General features: G+C 43.3%; 1 protein-coding gene across 1 annotated transcript in view; it reads right to left on the reverse strand.

The window, feature by feature from the left end:
• Positions 1 to 9,118, reverse strand: part of OC90 (otoconin 90) — a 28,796-nt gene extending 19,678 nt beyond the window's left edge. Inside the window, exons 1-5 of the mRNA XM_050939795.1 lie at positions 9,011 to 9,118; positions 7,001 to 7,148; positions 5,377 to 5,436; positions 4,518 to 4,692; positions 40 to 152 (exon numbers count right to left, since the gene is read on the reverse strand). Coding sequence (XP_050795752.1) covers positions 40 to 152; positions 4,518 to 4,692; positions 5,377 to 5,436; positions 7,001 to 7,148; positions 9,011 to 9,118 — 604 coding nt within the window. The remainder of the gene's footprint in view (positions 1 to 39; positions 153 to 4,517; positions 4,693 to 5,376; positions 5,437 to 7,000; positions 7,149 to 9,010) is intronic.
• Positions 9,119 to 16,154: the final 7,036 nt, after the last annotated feature.

Consider the following 16,154-nt stretch of genomic DNA (forward strand, 5'->3'; position numbering starts at 1 on the left):
AAAGCCCTGATAACAGGCAGCAGTCCCCTTTAACCTTACCACAGGTAATGTTTTTCGTCAGACAGCTGATGTCCATAGAAATCTTAGCAGGGTCCCATAAGCACTCCAGCTCCACAGCTTCTTCATAACATTTGCGGTGCTGGAAACAGCAGCTTAGAAACAAAACAAAGGAACAAAGAAGACAACGAGAAGAATGCCAGGGACGCCCACCTTCATTTTCACTTCACTGCCTGCCTCCCCTTTGGGATGGTGATGCGCTGTGCAGCAGGCGGGTGTGCAGGATGCTGTGGGAGAAAAGGGGAGGTGCCCCTTTTCTTCTGACTAGTTTGTCCGTGAGGAGCATTCATTCCTCTGGCCCCTAGAGAATGGGCGTGTGGTCCTTTTCCCCTCATGGCTGACTAGGCCTAATAGACTGAGCACAGCGAGAATCTGTCTGCCTCTGCCCACTTTGCTGCACCCCCCTTACACTGAGTCTCGGTGCAAAGGAGAGTCTCCCTGCCAAGCACAGAGCTGGCTCTGCTAGTTCCTCTTTCTAGATTCCCTGGCCCAGAGGGGCCGACAGGAGACATTTTTATGCCCCAGCTATTTCTTGGCTGCTGCAAAAGCCATGGCAGACAGAGTTCAAGTTAGGACAGCCCAGGGTTGGGGACAGCCCCATCCCCTGGCAGCCCCTCAGGTCATTCAGGGAGGTGCAAGCTTCTTTCCCACTGTCCTGGGGCAAGACACCGGACTTGGAGTTGCTGTGTTTGAACACGGCTGACTTCCTTCGTGGGACTAGGGGATTCATTTAACCTCTCTGCAGGTTGGGTCCTCTGCCTCCTCATAACAGATAATCAGACGTATCTTTCTGCCACAGATATTCGGAGGGATTATTAAGGCTGTGACATGCGCACCATGTCCTCCTCCACGTGTACGGAATAGGCTGGTGTTTGTGTTGGGCCACAGATGGTTGTACCCTGTGAGCACTTTGTTTCATTCTACCCCACTCCAAGTGTGCTCCATTGCCCCTGCGCTGCCTGGGAAGGCAAAGACAATCTCCATCTTCTGACGTTGTCATGGCTCTCAGCAGCGAGGCAAGCAGGAAGGCTCCTAATATGGGCTCTTCCTAGGATGCTTTTGTCTTGGTACAAAGGATTTATCTGAGGCTATGAGAATCCCAGGGGTTGCTTTTGAACAGGGATCTCCTACGAGGCCTTGGATTGTGTCCACACTGGGTGGACTCAAACTGTTTGATCCCATGTACGTTCTCTACAGAACAGGAGCAAGTGACAGAAACCCTTTGCATTATAGTGTAACTGTCTTTAAAATGTGAGCGAGCACTAACAGGGGCAGAGGAGAAAAGGAAACATCTGTTCTAACACATGGTGAGTGTTTGACCTGTCTATTGTTTCCACTCACCGGTCTCCATCTGCTTTCTCTGCTGGAACCTTTCCATGGTGTGACTGCACTTGGGCATCACAGTGGTACCGGGGGATATTAAACGAAGATGGGAATGACAACATTCCATAGAAAAGCCTTGACATAGTCTTCAGCTGGACAATCAACATTATATCCAGTTTCCAAGATCCGACTACAGCCTGCGATCGCCAAGACGAACTGCCTGTTACAGTAACAGGTCGAGGAAATCCTCCCCGGAGCTTCTTGGCAATGTTTGGGAAGTATAGAGACAATGCTGAGTACTGTAAATTCAAGCCACGTACAAAACCTAGAGCCCTGCCGTGCAGCCCGACAGCATCAAAGGTGCAGGTTTGCAGAATGAAAGAGCAATGGGGTAAAAGTAGAGCACTGGGTGGTCTTTATAGGTGGAATCCTTCATGGGATATAAGGAAACTTCCAATATATTTGGTCCTTTATTTCACTCCCGCTAGTGGGATTATTTGAATGTGCAACAGTTAAGGGGTTTGCTGCTTAGCATCAGAGAAGGGAAAGCTAGTGGAGAGTGATTTGGTTTTCTGATTAAGACACAGGACTAAGATCCTGATCCAGCAAAGCACTTACTTGAATATTAAGTGTTGTGCTGGACTGAGACCATTGAGAAATGGTTCCTATTCCTTGCTCCGCGACCTTTGGCATGTCACAGGGCTAGATTCACAAAAGTACTTAAGTGCTGAGATGCTCAGCGTCACAGGAACACACTGTGAGCTTGGCACCTAGGCTTCCTGTACCATGAATGGAGATGGATAGGGACCTTCGACTGTGATTCATAAAAGCCAGTAGAGGCGGGGAACTGGCCAATGAATGGAGATGTGCTAAGCCCCACTCCTCTTAGAGATCCCAGGCCACTTAGGAACCTAAATCTGGGATTTAGGCACTCAAGTACCTTAGAAACTGAGGCCTAGATTCACAGAGACTGAATTGGCTCAGTTAGACTGTGGAGATGATGCTACTTCCCTCCCTCACAGGGGTTCTGAAAAGCTAACATGAATATTTGCAAAGTGCTTTGGGATCCTTCAATGGAAGCTGTCCGTGAATAGCAAAATATTATTTAACTACTTCACTTTAAAGACCCCAGCTGGAATCTCAGGATCCTCGGTCAGACCGGTTTAATACCAGTGTGACTCTATTAAGTTCAATGCAATCGAACTAATATAGAATTGGAGTAATAGAGTGGAGATCAGGCCCATTAATGCTAAAGCCAGCTTTGCCACTGATTGCCTTTTTGACCATGGGCGAGTTTCTTGAGCTCTCTGCTTCACCTCTCCAGTCTCAGACTAGAAGATCAGGATTAAGGAATTTAGATGGAGAATGAACTTCAGCAACTCACCAACTTCTGCGTAACACAGATCTTGGCACTGGCAGAACTGTTGCTTTTAGCAAGATGTTTTCAGTGTCTTTTTTTAAAAAGGTTCTCTAAATCTGAACAGTATCTTGTGTGTGTGTGTGTGTGTGTGTGTGTGTGTGTGTGTGTGTGTATATATATATTATATATACAGAAAAGCAAACATCTGTATCTCCTATATCATACAGTGGGGTTTGTACTGATGGGACAGATGCTGCTAATCCATTTCAAATCCATCTGTTTGAAAAGGCCGTGTCTGCGAATCTTTCTCAGGCCAAAGACTCTGATAGATCGTCCCGCAGCTTCTCAGGCTTCTGTATTTACGTATCTTTTCATTAAAATGATAAGCGAGGGGCTGTTTAAGCTGTAGAGCTTTCTCAGCTATCAGTTCATTGAACTGGATCGAGCTCTGATTTCAGAGTGTCAGCACCTTTATTCATAGAGCAATTCACCAAGCCATTCACAAGGACTTTGTGTGGCTTTTCGCAGCTGGGAAGATGATAATTCCATTTTCCTCCCCTTCAGATGATATGGGATTGCAGCAGATTCATCTCCACGCAAAAATCTACATTAATCCTCTTTAAGCCATGACAACATTGCTCGCTTCGCAAATGAAATCCCTTCTTTCCCCACGTACTCCTGAGCAGGACTTGGCCCTTGTTGCATTTCTTTCCCGGTGTTCCCCACTCAAGTGACCATGAAGAAACAGGACTCTCAGCACTGAAGCCTCCTGTCCTATATTTTACCTTACTGGCCTAGTAAGGAAGAGCATGGACTGAATTACCTTCCAAGATCCACCCACCAGGGGCAGAGGCTAAAGCTCAGTGCTCAAGATCAGGAGTTTATGGTTCTGTTCCCAACACTGCCAAAAATGTCCTGTGTGATCTGAGATAAGTCACTTAATCACACCATGCCTCAGTTTACCCAGGTGTACAATGAAGAGAATAGCTTTGTGCTTCCATGCTATCATGGTCTGTAACCTATGAATGCATTTAGATGGTCAGGTACTATGACAATGAGCATGTACATAGAGAGATTCCATTGCCTCTCAGGAGTAGTTTCCTTTTGCAACCAGTTTAACCCAGCTTCACAGCCAGGGTTCCAGTGAAATGAGTGCAGCGGTGTGGACTACACCTGCTTTTAATTTCAGGGGCAGAGAGTCCACATTTTGCCAGCTGAGAGTATTCAGGGAAATAAAGGCTTGGATGATAAATCCCAATATATGGGGACAGCAAGGGAGAAGCACAACACGTGGGGTTACTATCCATGCCTGAAGATCCAGGGGATGGGGTTATCCAGTTCTAAAATTATCCCTAGACCACTGAAAACAGCCTTTTGGGAAGCTACTGCTTTGTGTGGTTCCAGGGCTGTGCTGTAAGTAGCTGTTGTTATTGCTGGTGACTTGGAAATGGATGGCACCAACAAAGGGCAATGATCGTTTAGGAGGCCAGGATAACCGATGTTATAGCCTATGTTTCGTTGGTCATTGGAGACACTGTTGGTCGAGGATGGGCAGTTACAGGTAAGCACAGATTGGATTCTTGGATATTAGCATGTAAGCCAATCATCCATTTGTACAGCTAAGGGTCCCCTGGTTATGACCATAAGCAGTTTAGCCAGGTGTTAACTTTCAGACTGTCACTGCAAGATTTAAACATTGCTCCTCCCACCACACTTTGTTTTTCCCCTCTCGTACCCATCCACCCCAGGAGAACTATCTCCCAGGAACAAAACACACCTGTCCGCTTCATCCACAGGGAGCCCTTCCATCTCGAACCGGCAAGAGCAGCCGTAGTCTTCGAAATCCCTGGGGCAAAGTCCAGTTACACATCTCATTTTGTTCACAAAATGGAGCAGTGCAGGGAAGTTGGTAAATATGGACTGTAGCCAAGTGAAGTGAGAACCCAGGCAGTCTAAGAGAAAATAGACATAGGAGGATGATATTCAGAGCTGGGAAAGACCTGGATGATACTGTAGCTGCTGGGGTCCCCCTCCGTGGATTCAAATGCAGGATCAGGGTCTAAGGCAGAGGCCCCCAAACTTTTCAGGGTCACACCCCCACTTATCCAATCTGTGACCCGCTCCCCAGGGCCGGGAGTGGGGCTGTCTTTCCCCAGGGTGGGGGGGATACAGACAAGGGGTAAGTGGGCCAAGGCTGGGGCTGTAACTGGGAGCAGGGCTGGAAATGGAGCTGCAGGCAGGGGCCGAGGCTGGAGGTGGGGCTAAGGACAGGTGCGAAGCCGTGGCTGGGGGCAGGGCCAAAGCAGAGCTGGGAGCGGAGCAGGGCTGGTTGGCACTCCCTTCCCACCATCCATGGCGGGTGACTTGGGCCCTGCCATGTGCCCCTGAACGTTCCTCTGCCCCCCCCCGCCCCCTCGAACATTCGTCCACACGCCCCACAGGGTGGGGACCTCTGGTCTAAGGACTGACATAGTACAGCAGCCCTTCTGGGGGCCTTAAGAACTGCAGACAATTTAATCCTTAGATATTAGCTTTAAAGGAATCTGTAATTTCTAGAGTTTTTTCTGCTCTTTTTTTATAAACAAATTCCATGCTATTTTACTGCCAAAAATACCAAACCATGAGTCTGCACTTACCAAAAAACAATGCAACACTGTCCACGTTTTGAAAGACCCCATTGAAGAATGTGATATTGTCTAAACCAAAAGCATAACAAAAATGGTGAAAAATGTTTGCCTTTGTATAAACGTATGTCGCTCCCATTGATTTCAGTATGTTGATTTCAACGGGAGGCATAATGCAGCTGCAGGCATGATATAACTCTTGCAGTATAGCCAACCCTGAGCATTCAAAAAGTATGAGACAAGCCCCCTTAAATCATGAGATTTTAATAAATAATACCTTTGGAAATCTATTTCTTTTTGCCTCCTGGTTTTTGAGCCTTTTGGGGTCTTATTGTCATGCTTTTCTCTGCAGCTAAGGAGGTTAGAATCATAATTTTGAACAGACAAATTGAAAGATGGAGATGCTCATAGAATCACCTGACTCCAGGAGCTGGGTTTTTAAGAAAATTCCACAAGGTATATGACACAATGGTCAGTGTGGCATCGCTGGGTTTGGAGGTATGCAGGCATTCTTTTGTAAAGATATTTGAAGACCTGTTTTTCAGGCCTTTTAACTTGTTTTGGTACAGCCGTTTGAAAATTATGTTGATGGCCCTGGATACTGAAGTCTATGCATCCCACGAAGAAGTATAGAATATGCAACAGCAACGCAAGCTTCCCTCCCAGCACTCTCTCATTATCACCCCCAAAGAGCTTACTTGGGTTCCTGGGTCTCTGTGTGCTTGTAACTCAGGGAGAGGGCACGTCTGTCCCTGGGAGGACGGGGCCAAGGGCAGACTCAAAGTCTGCTAGGCAACCAAGAGGGAGAGAGGAGAGACACTGTTTCGAGGCACAGGAGCCCTGTCAACTCTGGCGAGGATAGCAGTTGTACCTGGATGGCCACCAGCCCACTTGCTCAGAGCAGGGGCAGTGTCTGGGGGAATGGAGCGGGGCAGAGTCAAATGGTTGACAAGTCAAAACCTGGGAAGAAGAACTAGCTTGACCAATAGGAAGTGAGATGCCTGTTCCTGGGAGCTCTGTGAGAAGGGAAAAGCCATTTTGGAGGAGTTTGAAGCCAGCCACAGAAAGGGAAGGACTTGGTGTGTGATGTGTTTGTGAGTCTCAACCTTGCAGCGCAGGGTCCCACTGAGAACTGGCTTCTGGGTGCCTGGAGGCAATATCCCTAAGCCCAGTCCTTTCCCTGCTCAAGGTGACTCCCAGTTTTAAGAGTTTTGTTGGGAAAACTCCCTACTCAGCCGGGCTAAGTTAGCCTTCCAACTCCCTAGATAAATCAGTTACCATGTGCCAAGTACTGCTCCTGCTGCTAGCCCCGGCCTGCCAGCCTGCTATGACTGTATCCGAGCGCTAGGGCAGGAGATCAGAGTTAGGATTTTAGTAGAATTGTTATAATTTGCACCCTGAGCCATGCACCCTCCTGCCCACCGGGAGCGAAGGGAAACCTGGGGAACAGAATCAGCCCGATTCCGGCATGAAGAGGATGCCTGCCAACTGTGATTGTCAGCCCCTCTGCAGTGCAGTGACCGAGGAGTTCAGCTTCAGCTCTGAACCTGAGGATCATTCATGGAGTTGTGAGCGCACCATCCTTTAGTAAGGGAAATTGTTTGGAAGACTCCCCTATTCTCTGAACTGTCCTCACGCCCAGGGGTGGTATTTGGGGATTTTATTATCTGCTGCCTGTTGAACCTGTGGAGGGACCCATGTGTGAGTCGTTTGGGCTGAGCCAAGTCTGCCAAGTTACTAATTGCTCCACAGAAGCAATTGCTGTCACAGGTCATGAAGGCCCCCTACAAAGTACATGTAACAATGGGACAGTATATTTTACTCTTGCTCTGTCAGGTCACATGACTGGGGAAATTCATGGGTATTATCAGCAGCATGGGCACCTGATAGCAGTGATTTACCCTATTATGTTATATTTACTTTCTGTTTAATACAGTTACTCTCCTGAATATACTGTGCACTCGTGTTATTTCATGGGAGCCTCCAACTATCTGGCAAGTAAGTGGGTGTTGTCCTGTGCTTAGGATTTTCCTTCAGAGCTGCCCTGCTGACCCTGGCAGGAGGAACGAGGAGGTGGAGGGGGGGGAGGAGGCACCGCTAAATACATTCCTATGGGAAGAAGATAAGGATGTTCCAGCCTGCTGAGCTGGAGATGGAATCCAGACGAATCCAGGTCTGTCCATCAAACCCCGTAAAGAGTTTAATGTTAAAGGAGGTAACCATGTGGAGAGGGGCACTACTCTAATGTCACCCAGCTCTGAAGGAACATCTCTAGTAGAACTGATACGTTTCATTCTCTGTACTCGTCTGATCCTTTCTTCTGTGACTGCCAAAAATGTCAGCTATGGTTGTGATTTTTTTATGTGAATATATGTGTGCTGGGGACTGGAGTGAGATTGTCTTTCAACTACACAGACCCCAAACAGCCATCAGAAATTGCCCATTTTATAATCTCTGGGGTTTAAAAATAAGAATAAATCCCAGAGAATAAGAATAAACCCCATCCTACTTAAGATGTAAAAAGAAGTTTGTTTGGCTCCATGGTTAAGATATGGTTAAGACCATGAAACTTGGAGGTTCACTTACCCTCAGTTTTCAGACTCACTTTTCTTTTGAGAAACAGGTAAGATTCTATAGTTTCAAATGTAAATTCCTAACTTGAATTAGCTATAAACCTTTTGCAACAATAAACTCGGGATCAGTGGTACAAATTCTTCTCTAGTCAATTTGAGGGACCTCACCTAGGTTATAGGAGAAATGGTTTTGGTTCTGTGGCTTTTGTTTTGTGCTCCAGCAACACCAATGATGCAGCAAAGAATCCTGTGGCACCTTATAGACTAACAGACGTTTTGGAGCATGAGCTTTCGTGGGTGAATACCCACTTCGTCAGATTTGCATGCATCTGACGAAGTGGGTATTCACCCACGAAAGCTCATGCTCCAAAACGTCTGTTAGTCTATAAGGTGCCACAGGATTCTTTGCTGCTTTTACAAATCCAGACTAACACGGCTCCCCCTCTGATACTTGACACCAATGATGCAGTATCTGACAGAGGAACCTGATCCTCCTCTTAACACTGATGATAATCAGGAGGAACTCCACCAAGGTCAATGCACTTACATCAAGGTAAGATAAGTGACTCAGGGTTCTGAGGTTATTTAACCTCAGCTAAAGGTTCAGTATAATGAGGGACAGATCTGTGAACACTACTGGAAAGTTCTTTCTGGATCTCTTGCCCAAAGAGATTGCACCCTGGTGCCTCTTAATGCATGAAAATATTGTAACAAGGAAAGCTTAAAAATTCTTACTCAGATTTCTTTCAGGTGCAAGTGGAAGGGCTGGGGGCTCCGATTCTTGGCCGCCTGTCTCACCAAACATATTCAAGAAGAAAGAATTTTAAAATGGAAAAGAAAAAGAAAATATATATACACTTCATAAGGACAGAAAGCGCGTTATTTTATTGAATAGCCAGATACCAGAGTGCCCTGGTAGCACCATTAATGCACTGATTCAACAAAGCATATGCTTAAGTCACGTTGACTTCAATTTTAAAGTAGTTCTGCACATGCTTAAGTGCTTTGCTAAATACGGGGTGGACTTACACACATACTGTTTGCTGAACCTTACCCTTACTGGGGGTACTCACCTGAGCTATGACAAGCTGGCCTCTTCCATTGTGCCATTTAGTCCAGAAATCTCTGTGATCTTCATTTGTTTGATTTGCAGTTAGGGAGAATCTGCACTGAAGCTCCATTGCTAATTCAACCCCCCTATTTTCCTGTGTCTTCTGTGCTTGGATGTCCCTTTCAGATACAGAATTCTTTTCCTAATGCTCCCTCAGATTCAGCCCCAACCTTCATTCACATTGGAACCACCTCAGTGCTTGAGGGCTTCAACTCAAACCATATCACGCACAAGGGAAGCAGCACCATTAGACAGTTATCAGTTTAGCAATGTATCTTATCAGAACAGGTCACCTAATCTATTAATATATTAATAGTGTGTTGCGAGGGATATCTGACGGATTTTTTGTTTGCTGTATTTCTGATTGCTTCACTAAGGAGCCTGGTTACTGGTTATTGGCATGTATTTGTTTAGTTTTTTGAAGTCCATATTATTATTATTTACCATTTATAATGCTATTGTGCCTAGACTCCAAGCAGGTCAGGGCCCCATTGTGCTAGGTCACTACCCCAAAGATTGGCTTATCTCATTTATATTGTCTACTCCCATCGGCTATTTCTGCTTCTTCATTTGGATTATTGCTGCCTCCCTTTGAAGCTGCCAAGGTATAATTTTCCCAGGTTTACTTTTCCGTTTTGGGATAAAGGGTGGTGATTTGTTCTGCTGCTTCTTGCATTTCCCCACCTGGGGGTGAGTAATTTGCAGAGTTTGTGTTTTTGTTTTGAGTTTCTTTTGCTTCCTTAAGGATGGGTAAAATTTTCAGAAGTGCTTGAGGAGGAGGTAGCATAGGAGAATCTTGGAGCCACTTATTTTTATTTCTGCACTAATCTCCAGGAGCTCCATGTATTCCACTGAGCCCCAGTGAAAGGCTTTTGAGTAAACAGTAACCCAGTAAGATTGTCATTCTGCTTGTGTCCTCTGCTTTTCTCCAAACAGATAAGTCCTTCTTACAAAATGTGATCTTTGCAGGAAAAGAGAAGCAGCACCTTGATAGCTACAAGGAATTCAGATCACTGACCAAAATGTTCTGAACCCATTAACAGGAGTGTCATTTAATACTGCACATGCATAAACCTATTTGGCCCGAACTTGCAGTTAAGCAAAGCTATCATTGATTTGCAGGCTGCTCCCTGTGCTCCCTTTACAATGATAAAAATCCTTTTGCCATGTCATGTTGTTACTGTTAATTACATGTTAGGCCACATTCTCAGATGGTGCAAATCAGCATCGCTCAGGTGTAGTCTGTGCTGATTTGCACCAGCGGAGGATCAGTGGGTAAAATTTTCAAAAGCACCTTATCCCATTGACTTTCAACGGGACTTGTGCTCCTAAGTCACTTATGCTTTGTTGAAAATCACACTCAAATACTTTTAGGCTGTCATTTTCCAAGGAGTCTAAGAGAGTGAGTCTGATACCCAACTTCCATTGACTGTCAATGGATTCTGGGTACCCAACTGCAATATCGTCCTTTGTAAAGCCCAGACCAAATCCATGATTCTGAATCTGAAAACAAAGAATTTATGCAGAGCAAGAACAATAGCCCTAAACTCATGAAGAGCAGAGGCAATTGCTCAAGCATGTTTCATAGCTGACTTAATTCTTTTGAACAAGTTTAATTGGCATAAAATTACTAGCACAAGAATATTTGCAGCCTGCTGGAGGTGTTATATCATAATCTCAGGCCCCGTGTAATTATTTGACTCCTTTTCTTTGTATGACCGGTAATGACATTTCCAATTTCCAGTTAGTATCAATAGGCCAATGTTTGTTAACAAAAAGAGAGAACCTGGTTTACAGTCAAAATATAAGGAAAGGAGCTCTCCACACTTTCTCCTTAGTACATACAAGAGAGCACAGAATTTGCAGTCAGCAATTTAGTTGACAAAAGATAACCCTTTCCCCAAGCAGATTGTGATTTTTTTACTACTTTGTTATTTCATATGTCTATTCCAGAAGCACCTAGAGGCACACTGAGTTGGGGCCCCATTATGCTGTGTGCTAAACAAACATGTAGTAGAGGAAAATCCTGCCCCCAAAAGCTTACAGTGTCACAGAATTTAGTTATTCTAAATTGTTCAGTGAATAGTTGAAGGCCCTGACTGATCCTACAATGAGCTCCACGTAGGTGCCCATATGGAATCTCGTTGACTTCATTCATTGCAACATCTAGGCCATTGCAAAAATTGCTTGACTCTTTGTTCCCTGACATTTGTGCTGTGAGATTGGTCACAAGTTAAACAGAGGTGTCTCTGCAACCTGATCAGATGAATTCCAAATACATAAACTGCTTTCAGTAGGACCACAAACACTTCCTGCATGCGTGCTTGTTCTAATATATAATCACATGAATATAAAGTGATTGCCAGCTGTAGAGAGATTCCTGGTTCTGGAAGTATTCCCCTTCTTAAGTCTGGGGAATGACTCTGAAATGCCTAGTATTTCCTGAACCAGTGTGTCCGCTGGCATTTGCCCAAGGTTGTTGTATAATTTCCAATTTCCTAAACATGTTCTTATAAACAAAATGTAAGAAGTACAGACATTTGCAAAAGTAAATAAAAGGGCTGAAAAATACTCTGAAAGCAAATGGATGCTTTTTATTTGAAAAAGTAACTCTGACAATCTCTTACAGACTTTACATGTGATTCATGTAAAGAAAGAAAAAGTGTTTTTATTAGGAAAACAAAAGATGAGAGAATATTTTCTGGATATATCATTGATTTAAATGGCTGACATCATGTCTTTGAGTGTTCATACTAATACTTCACATGTATATGGCACCTTCCCTTCCAGCCAAGGAATGTTCACTTTACAAATATTAATTAATTAAATCTGAAAACACTCCCATAAAGCAGATATTAACAATCCTATTTTATAGATGCTACAGAAAGTTTCAGAGACTTGCCCTTTGTCACACAGGAAGTTCTGTGATCAAGCCAGGCCTCATGGTTCCCAGTCCTTATTCAAAGCTTCCTTCCCCCCTTACAACTGATATTACAAGACAGAGGTGGTGTTCAGATCATATAATTGATGCTGCTTTTTTGATCGTGCTTTCAAGAAGTGTAATCTTAACAAAGCCCAGCAATGAGAGAGTGTGTGCCCTCAGCTTGTGTGTTTATAATCACAGCTATTTCAAATTGCTTAACATGGCACAAGGAATGTAGCACAATTACGTCAAAATCACCCAGAACTTTTTGGAGCAGACAGCTCCGTTGGGCTTATGTACTCAGGAGTTTAGCAAGCCAGGCCCATCAAGCAAACTTACAGCAACTTCTCTGAACACCACCTAGCTCCCACTCAGAAAATGGAGATCAACAAATATGGGAAAAATCAAAGCTGATCATCTTTTCCAAAACGAGAAAAGCTGTAGGCCAAAATGGACCTGGATTTTTCAGAAAGCCTTGACAAGGTCCCACACCAAAGATTCTTAAGGAAAGTAGCCATGGGATAAGCAGGTTCTCTCATGGATCAATAGCTGGTTGAAAGATAGAAAAAAGGGGTAGGAATAAATGGTCAGTTTTCACAGTGGAGAGAAGTGAACAGTGGGTCCTCTAAAGATCTATACTAGGACTTGTGCTCTTCAACATATTCTTTAATGATATGGAAAAGGGGGTAAACAGTGACGTGGCAAAGTTTGCAGATGACACAAAATTATTCAAGATAGTTATGTCTAAAGCAGCCTGCAAGGAAATACAGAGGGACCTCACAAAAGTGGATGACTGGGCAAAAAAAATGGTTGATGAAAATTAACATTGATAAATGCAAAGTACTGTACATTGGAAAAAATAATCTCACTCCACTCCCACCCCTAGATGCACAGAAAGATGGGGTCTAAATTAGCTGTTACCACCCAAAGAAGAGATCTTGGAGTCACACTGGATAGTGCTCTGAAATCTTCTTCTCAATTCGCAGCAGTGGTCAAAAAGGCTAATGGAATGTTAGGACCTATTAGGAAAGGGACGGAAAATAAGACAAAAAATATCATATTGCCACTATGGTGCACCCACATTCTGTTCTGGTTGCCCCATCTCAAAAAGGATATAGTGGAATAGAAAAAGGTTCAGAGAAGGGCAACGAAGATGATCGAGGGGGTGGAATGATTCCATACAAGGAGAAACTAAAAAGATCAGGACCGTAAAAGCAGCAAAGAATTCAGTGGCACCTTATAGACTAATAGAAGTTTTTGAGCATGAGCTTTCGTGAGTGAATACCCACGTCAGATGCACGAAAGCTCATGCTCTAAAACGTCTGTTAGTCTATAAGATGCCACAGGACTCTTTGCTGCTTTTACAGATCCAGACTAACACGACTACCCCTCTGATACTTAAGATCAGGACTGTTCAGCTCAAAAAAGAGACAACTAAGGGAGGATATGACAGAGGTCTATAAAATCATGAATGATGTGGAAAAAGTGAATAGAGAAGTGTTGTTTACTCTTTCCAACAATACAGTAACATGGGGTTAGCCAATGAAATGAATAGGCTGCGCGTTTAATACAAGCAAGAGGAAGTACTTTTTCACACAATACACGGCTAGCCATGGAACTCCTTGTCATGGAATGTTTTGACTGCCAAAAGTATAATTGGGTTCAGAAAACAACCCGTTATGTTCATGGAGGATAGGTCCAGCAATGGCTATTAACCAAGATGGTCAGTAGGGTTGCCAACTCTGACTGAAGCTATTCTGGGAAATTATTTTTCCCAACATGGTGTAATGTCATTTTCTTAAAATCTCCTATTAAAATCTTCCAGATTGCTTTCAATAGTCACTGGCATATCGATGCTGGTTCTGGGAGACTCCAGGTCAATCCTGGAGGGATGGCAAACCTAACGGTCGGGGGTGCAACCACCGGCTTGGGGAGATCTTAAACCTGTGACTACTAGAAGCTGGGAGTGGATCACACCAAAATTGCCCTGTTCTGTAAACTCCACCTGGAGCTCTGGCATGGCCACTGTTGGAGACAAGACACTGGACATACTGTATGGCAGCTCTTGTGTTCTTATTTAATTAAAACGTTCAAATCTGGGTGTTTAGGCTAGGATTTTCAAAGGCATTTAAGAAGAAGTTAAGTGCTCAACAACCCTTGAATTTCATATTGAATTGAGGCGCCTGTGGAAATTCCAGTCCTAAACATTCCAATTTATTTTTAAGCGACTAAATGTTAGTTTTTATCTGGGTGCCTGACCTTAGGCGCTCAGGTTTGAGCTTTTAATGGCTGGAGCATTTTAAAGATTTTAAGAGTATATTTGTTTGATCAATATACAAAGTCATTTTTGCTTTTTTTTTGGATATACACACTGATTTTCTAAAACCAACATAGTGGCAGATATTTCTGTACTAGTAGCTGAAAGCCCCATGCTGTCAAATGGGTATAACTTATAAAGTCAAAATGGCTGAGAATTTCAAATGGGATGGTAACAGACGGCGAATCTAGTGATGCTTGAACCTGGTGATAGTCTAAACAAAAAGTTCTCTGAACCATGCTTGTAGCTGTTTCCATTCTAGGAAATTCAGTCATTCTAGGGCCAGCTTCAGACACACACACACACACACTCTCACTCACTCCTGGAATCTTATTATATAGATTCTCTGACATTAGAAAAAAAGAACACAATGGTGTTCTTGACGATTGATATTGTTATATTACGCTCTTAAGGCTAAGCTTGATTAATATAGTTCTCCTCTGTGATTTGTTTTGGCTCAATTCTCCGCTGACATTCACGCCATAACAACCCCTTTGAAATTCGAGAGGTGAAGCCAGTGTAGTAAGTCAATGCAGGATTTGACTTCATGTGAGCTCTATTACAGTCTTTCTTTCTAACTTCAGAAACAGCCATGTAGAGTAACTCCTTCCACACATTGTGACAAGAACAAAACAATCTGATGGAAAGGAAGAGAATCACAGCCATGATAAAAGCTCAGGAAGATGGTTTAGCTGAACCTCATTGTATTTATGTATGTCTGAATGGTCCCAAGTATTTGGATAATATGGATTTATCCAAAGACTCAAAGACATTCGTACATATTTTGGAACCCTTTTATGTAACTGGTTTGTAAGGTTTTTCTAATGAGCAAAACACTGGGAGAAGCGGAGGCTTCCAATTGTGTTTACATTATAAATCTATTTAAAAGATTTTTGGCATTGCTATAATGTCTTTGACATCTGGCAAAAACACATTTTATCGCTAATCTGATGATTCTGCCTTTTTCAGTATGTTAAAGTAATGAGACTGGGTGGCAATCCAAATACTTTTTTCAGAAACTAGTCCACTTGAAATGGTCAATATCACGTGTAAAGGTTAAATAGACATAGAAATATGCAGTCACTTACCACTGTATAATACCATCAACAGATTCATCAGCAGAATTATAATCATTGTTTTAATCCAAAGAATGGAAAGAGTCTCACAGCAGAAACACTTGCCTGGTGAATTAAGTAAAATGTTATGTAGGATGTTTATGTCTTAAATGTCAGAATAAAAAGACATTTGTTATAGGGGGTCATTTGCTGTGACTGAAATACTTGTGCAGCCTGGTAATATTTCATTCTGATGTAACATGCAGCTACCCACTAACACTTGTGAAATGCACATACTGTAGCAAAGCTGAGTCTCACATGGTATCCCAACATTTTAATTGATACAATGACTATTTAAACTTGATTAACAATATTTGCTACAGGACCATTTAGGTGAGTAAATGGACTATTCCAAAATACTGTTAGTGGGGAAGCCATAACTGGCAACAAAATGGTGAACTTGAAGTTTGTTTTGTTTTGATTCTGCAATAAATTTTAATGTCTTTAAGGAATATTTAATCAAAACACTTCTTTTAAATATGGCACATGTATAATGAAACATTGTACAGTGGTTCAGATCTTCAGCAGACGTAAACTAGCAAAACTCCATTGACTTCATTTAAACCAGCAGAGGAACTGCCCCTGTGACAGTCGAACAGTAATTGTAGCTTTTACAGACATTCTGATGTATCACGTAAAATATTTTCATATTGATGTAAATTATACAGCATGCAGGTCTAGGTCTGAGTCGGCTCTGACTAACAGCAGTGTCAAAGACATGTAACTTCACTGAAGTCAATGGAGTTTTGCT

The sequence above is a fragment of the Gopherus flavomarginatus genome, chromosome 2 (genome assembly GCF_025201925.1).
Source record: "Gopherus flavomarginatus isolate rGopFla2 chromosome 2, rGopFla2.mat.asm, whole genome shotgun sequence".
Classification (NCBI taxonomy): Eukaryota; Metazoa; Chordata; order Testudines; family Testudinidae; genus Gopherus; species Gopherus flavomarginatus.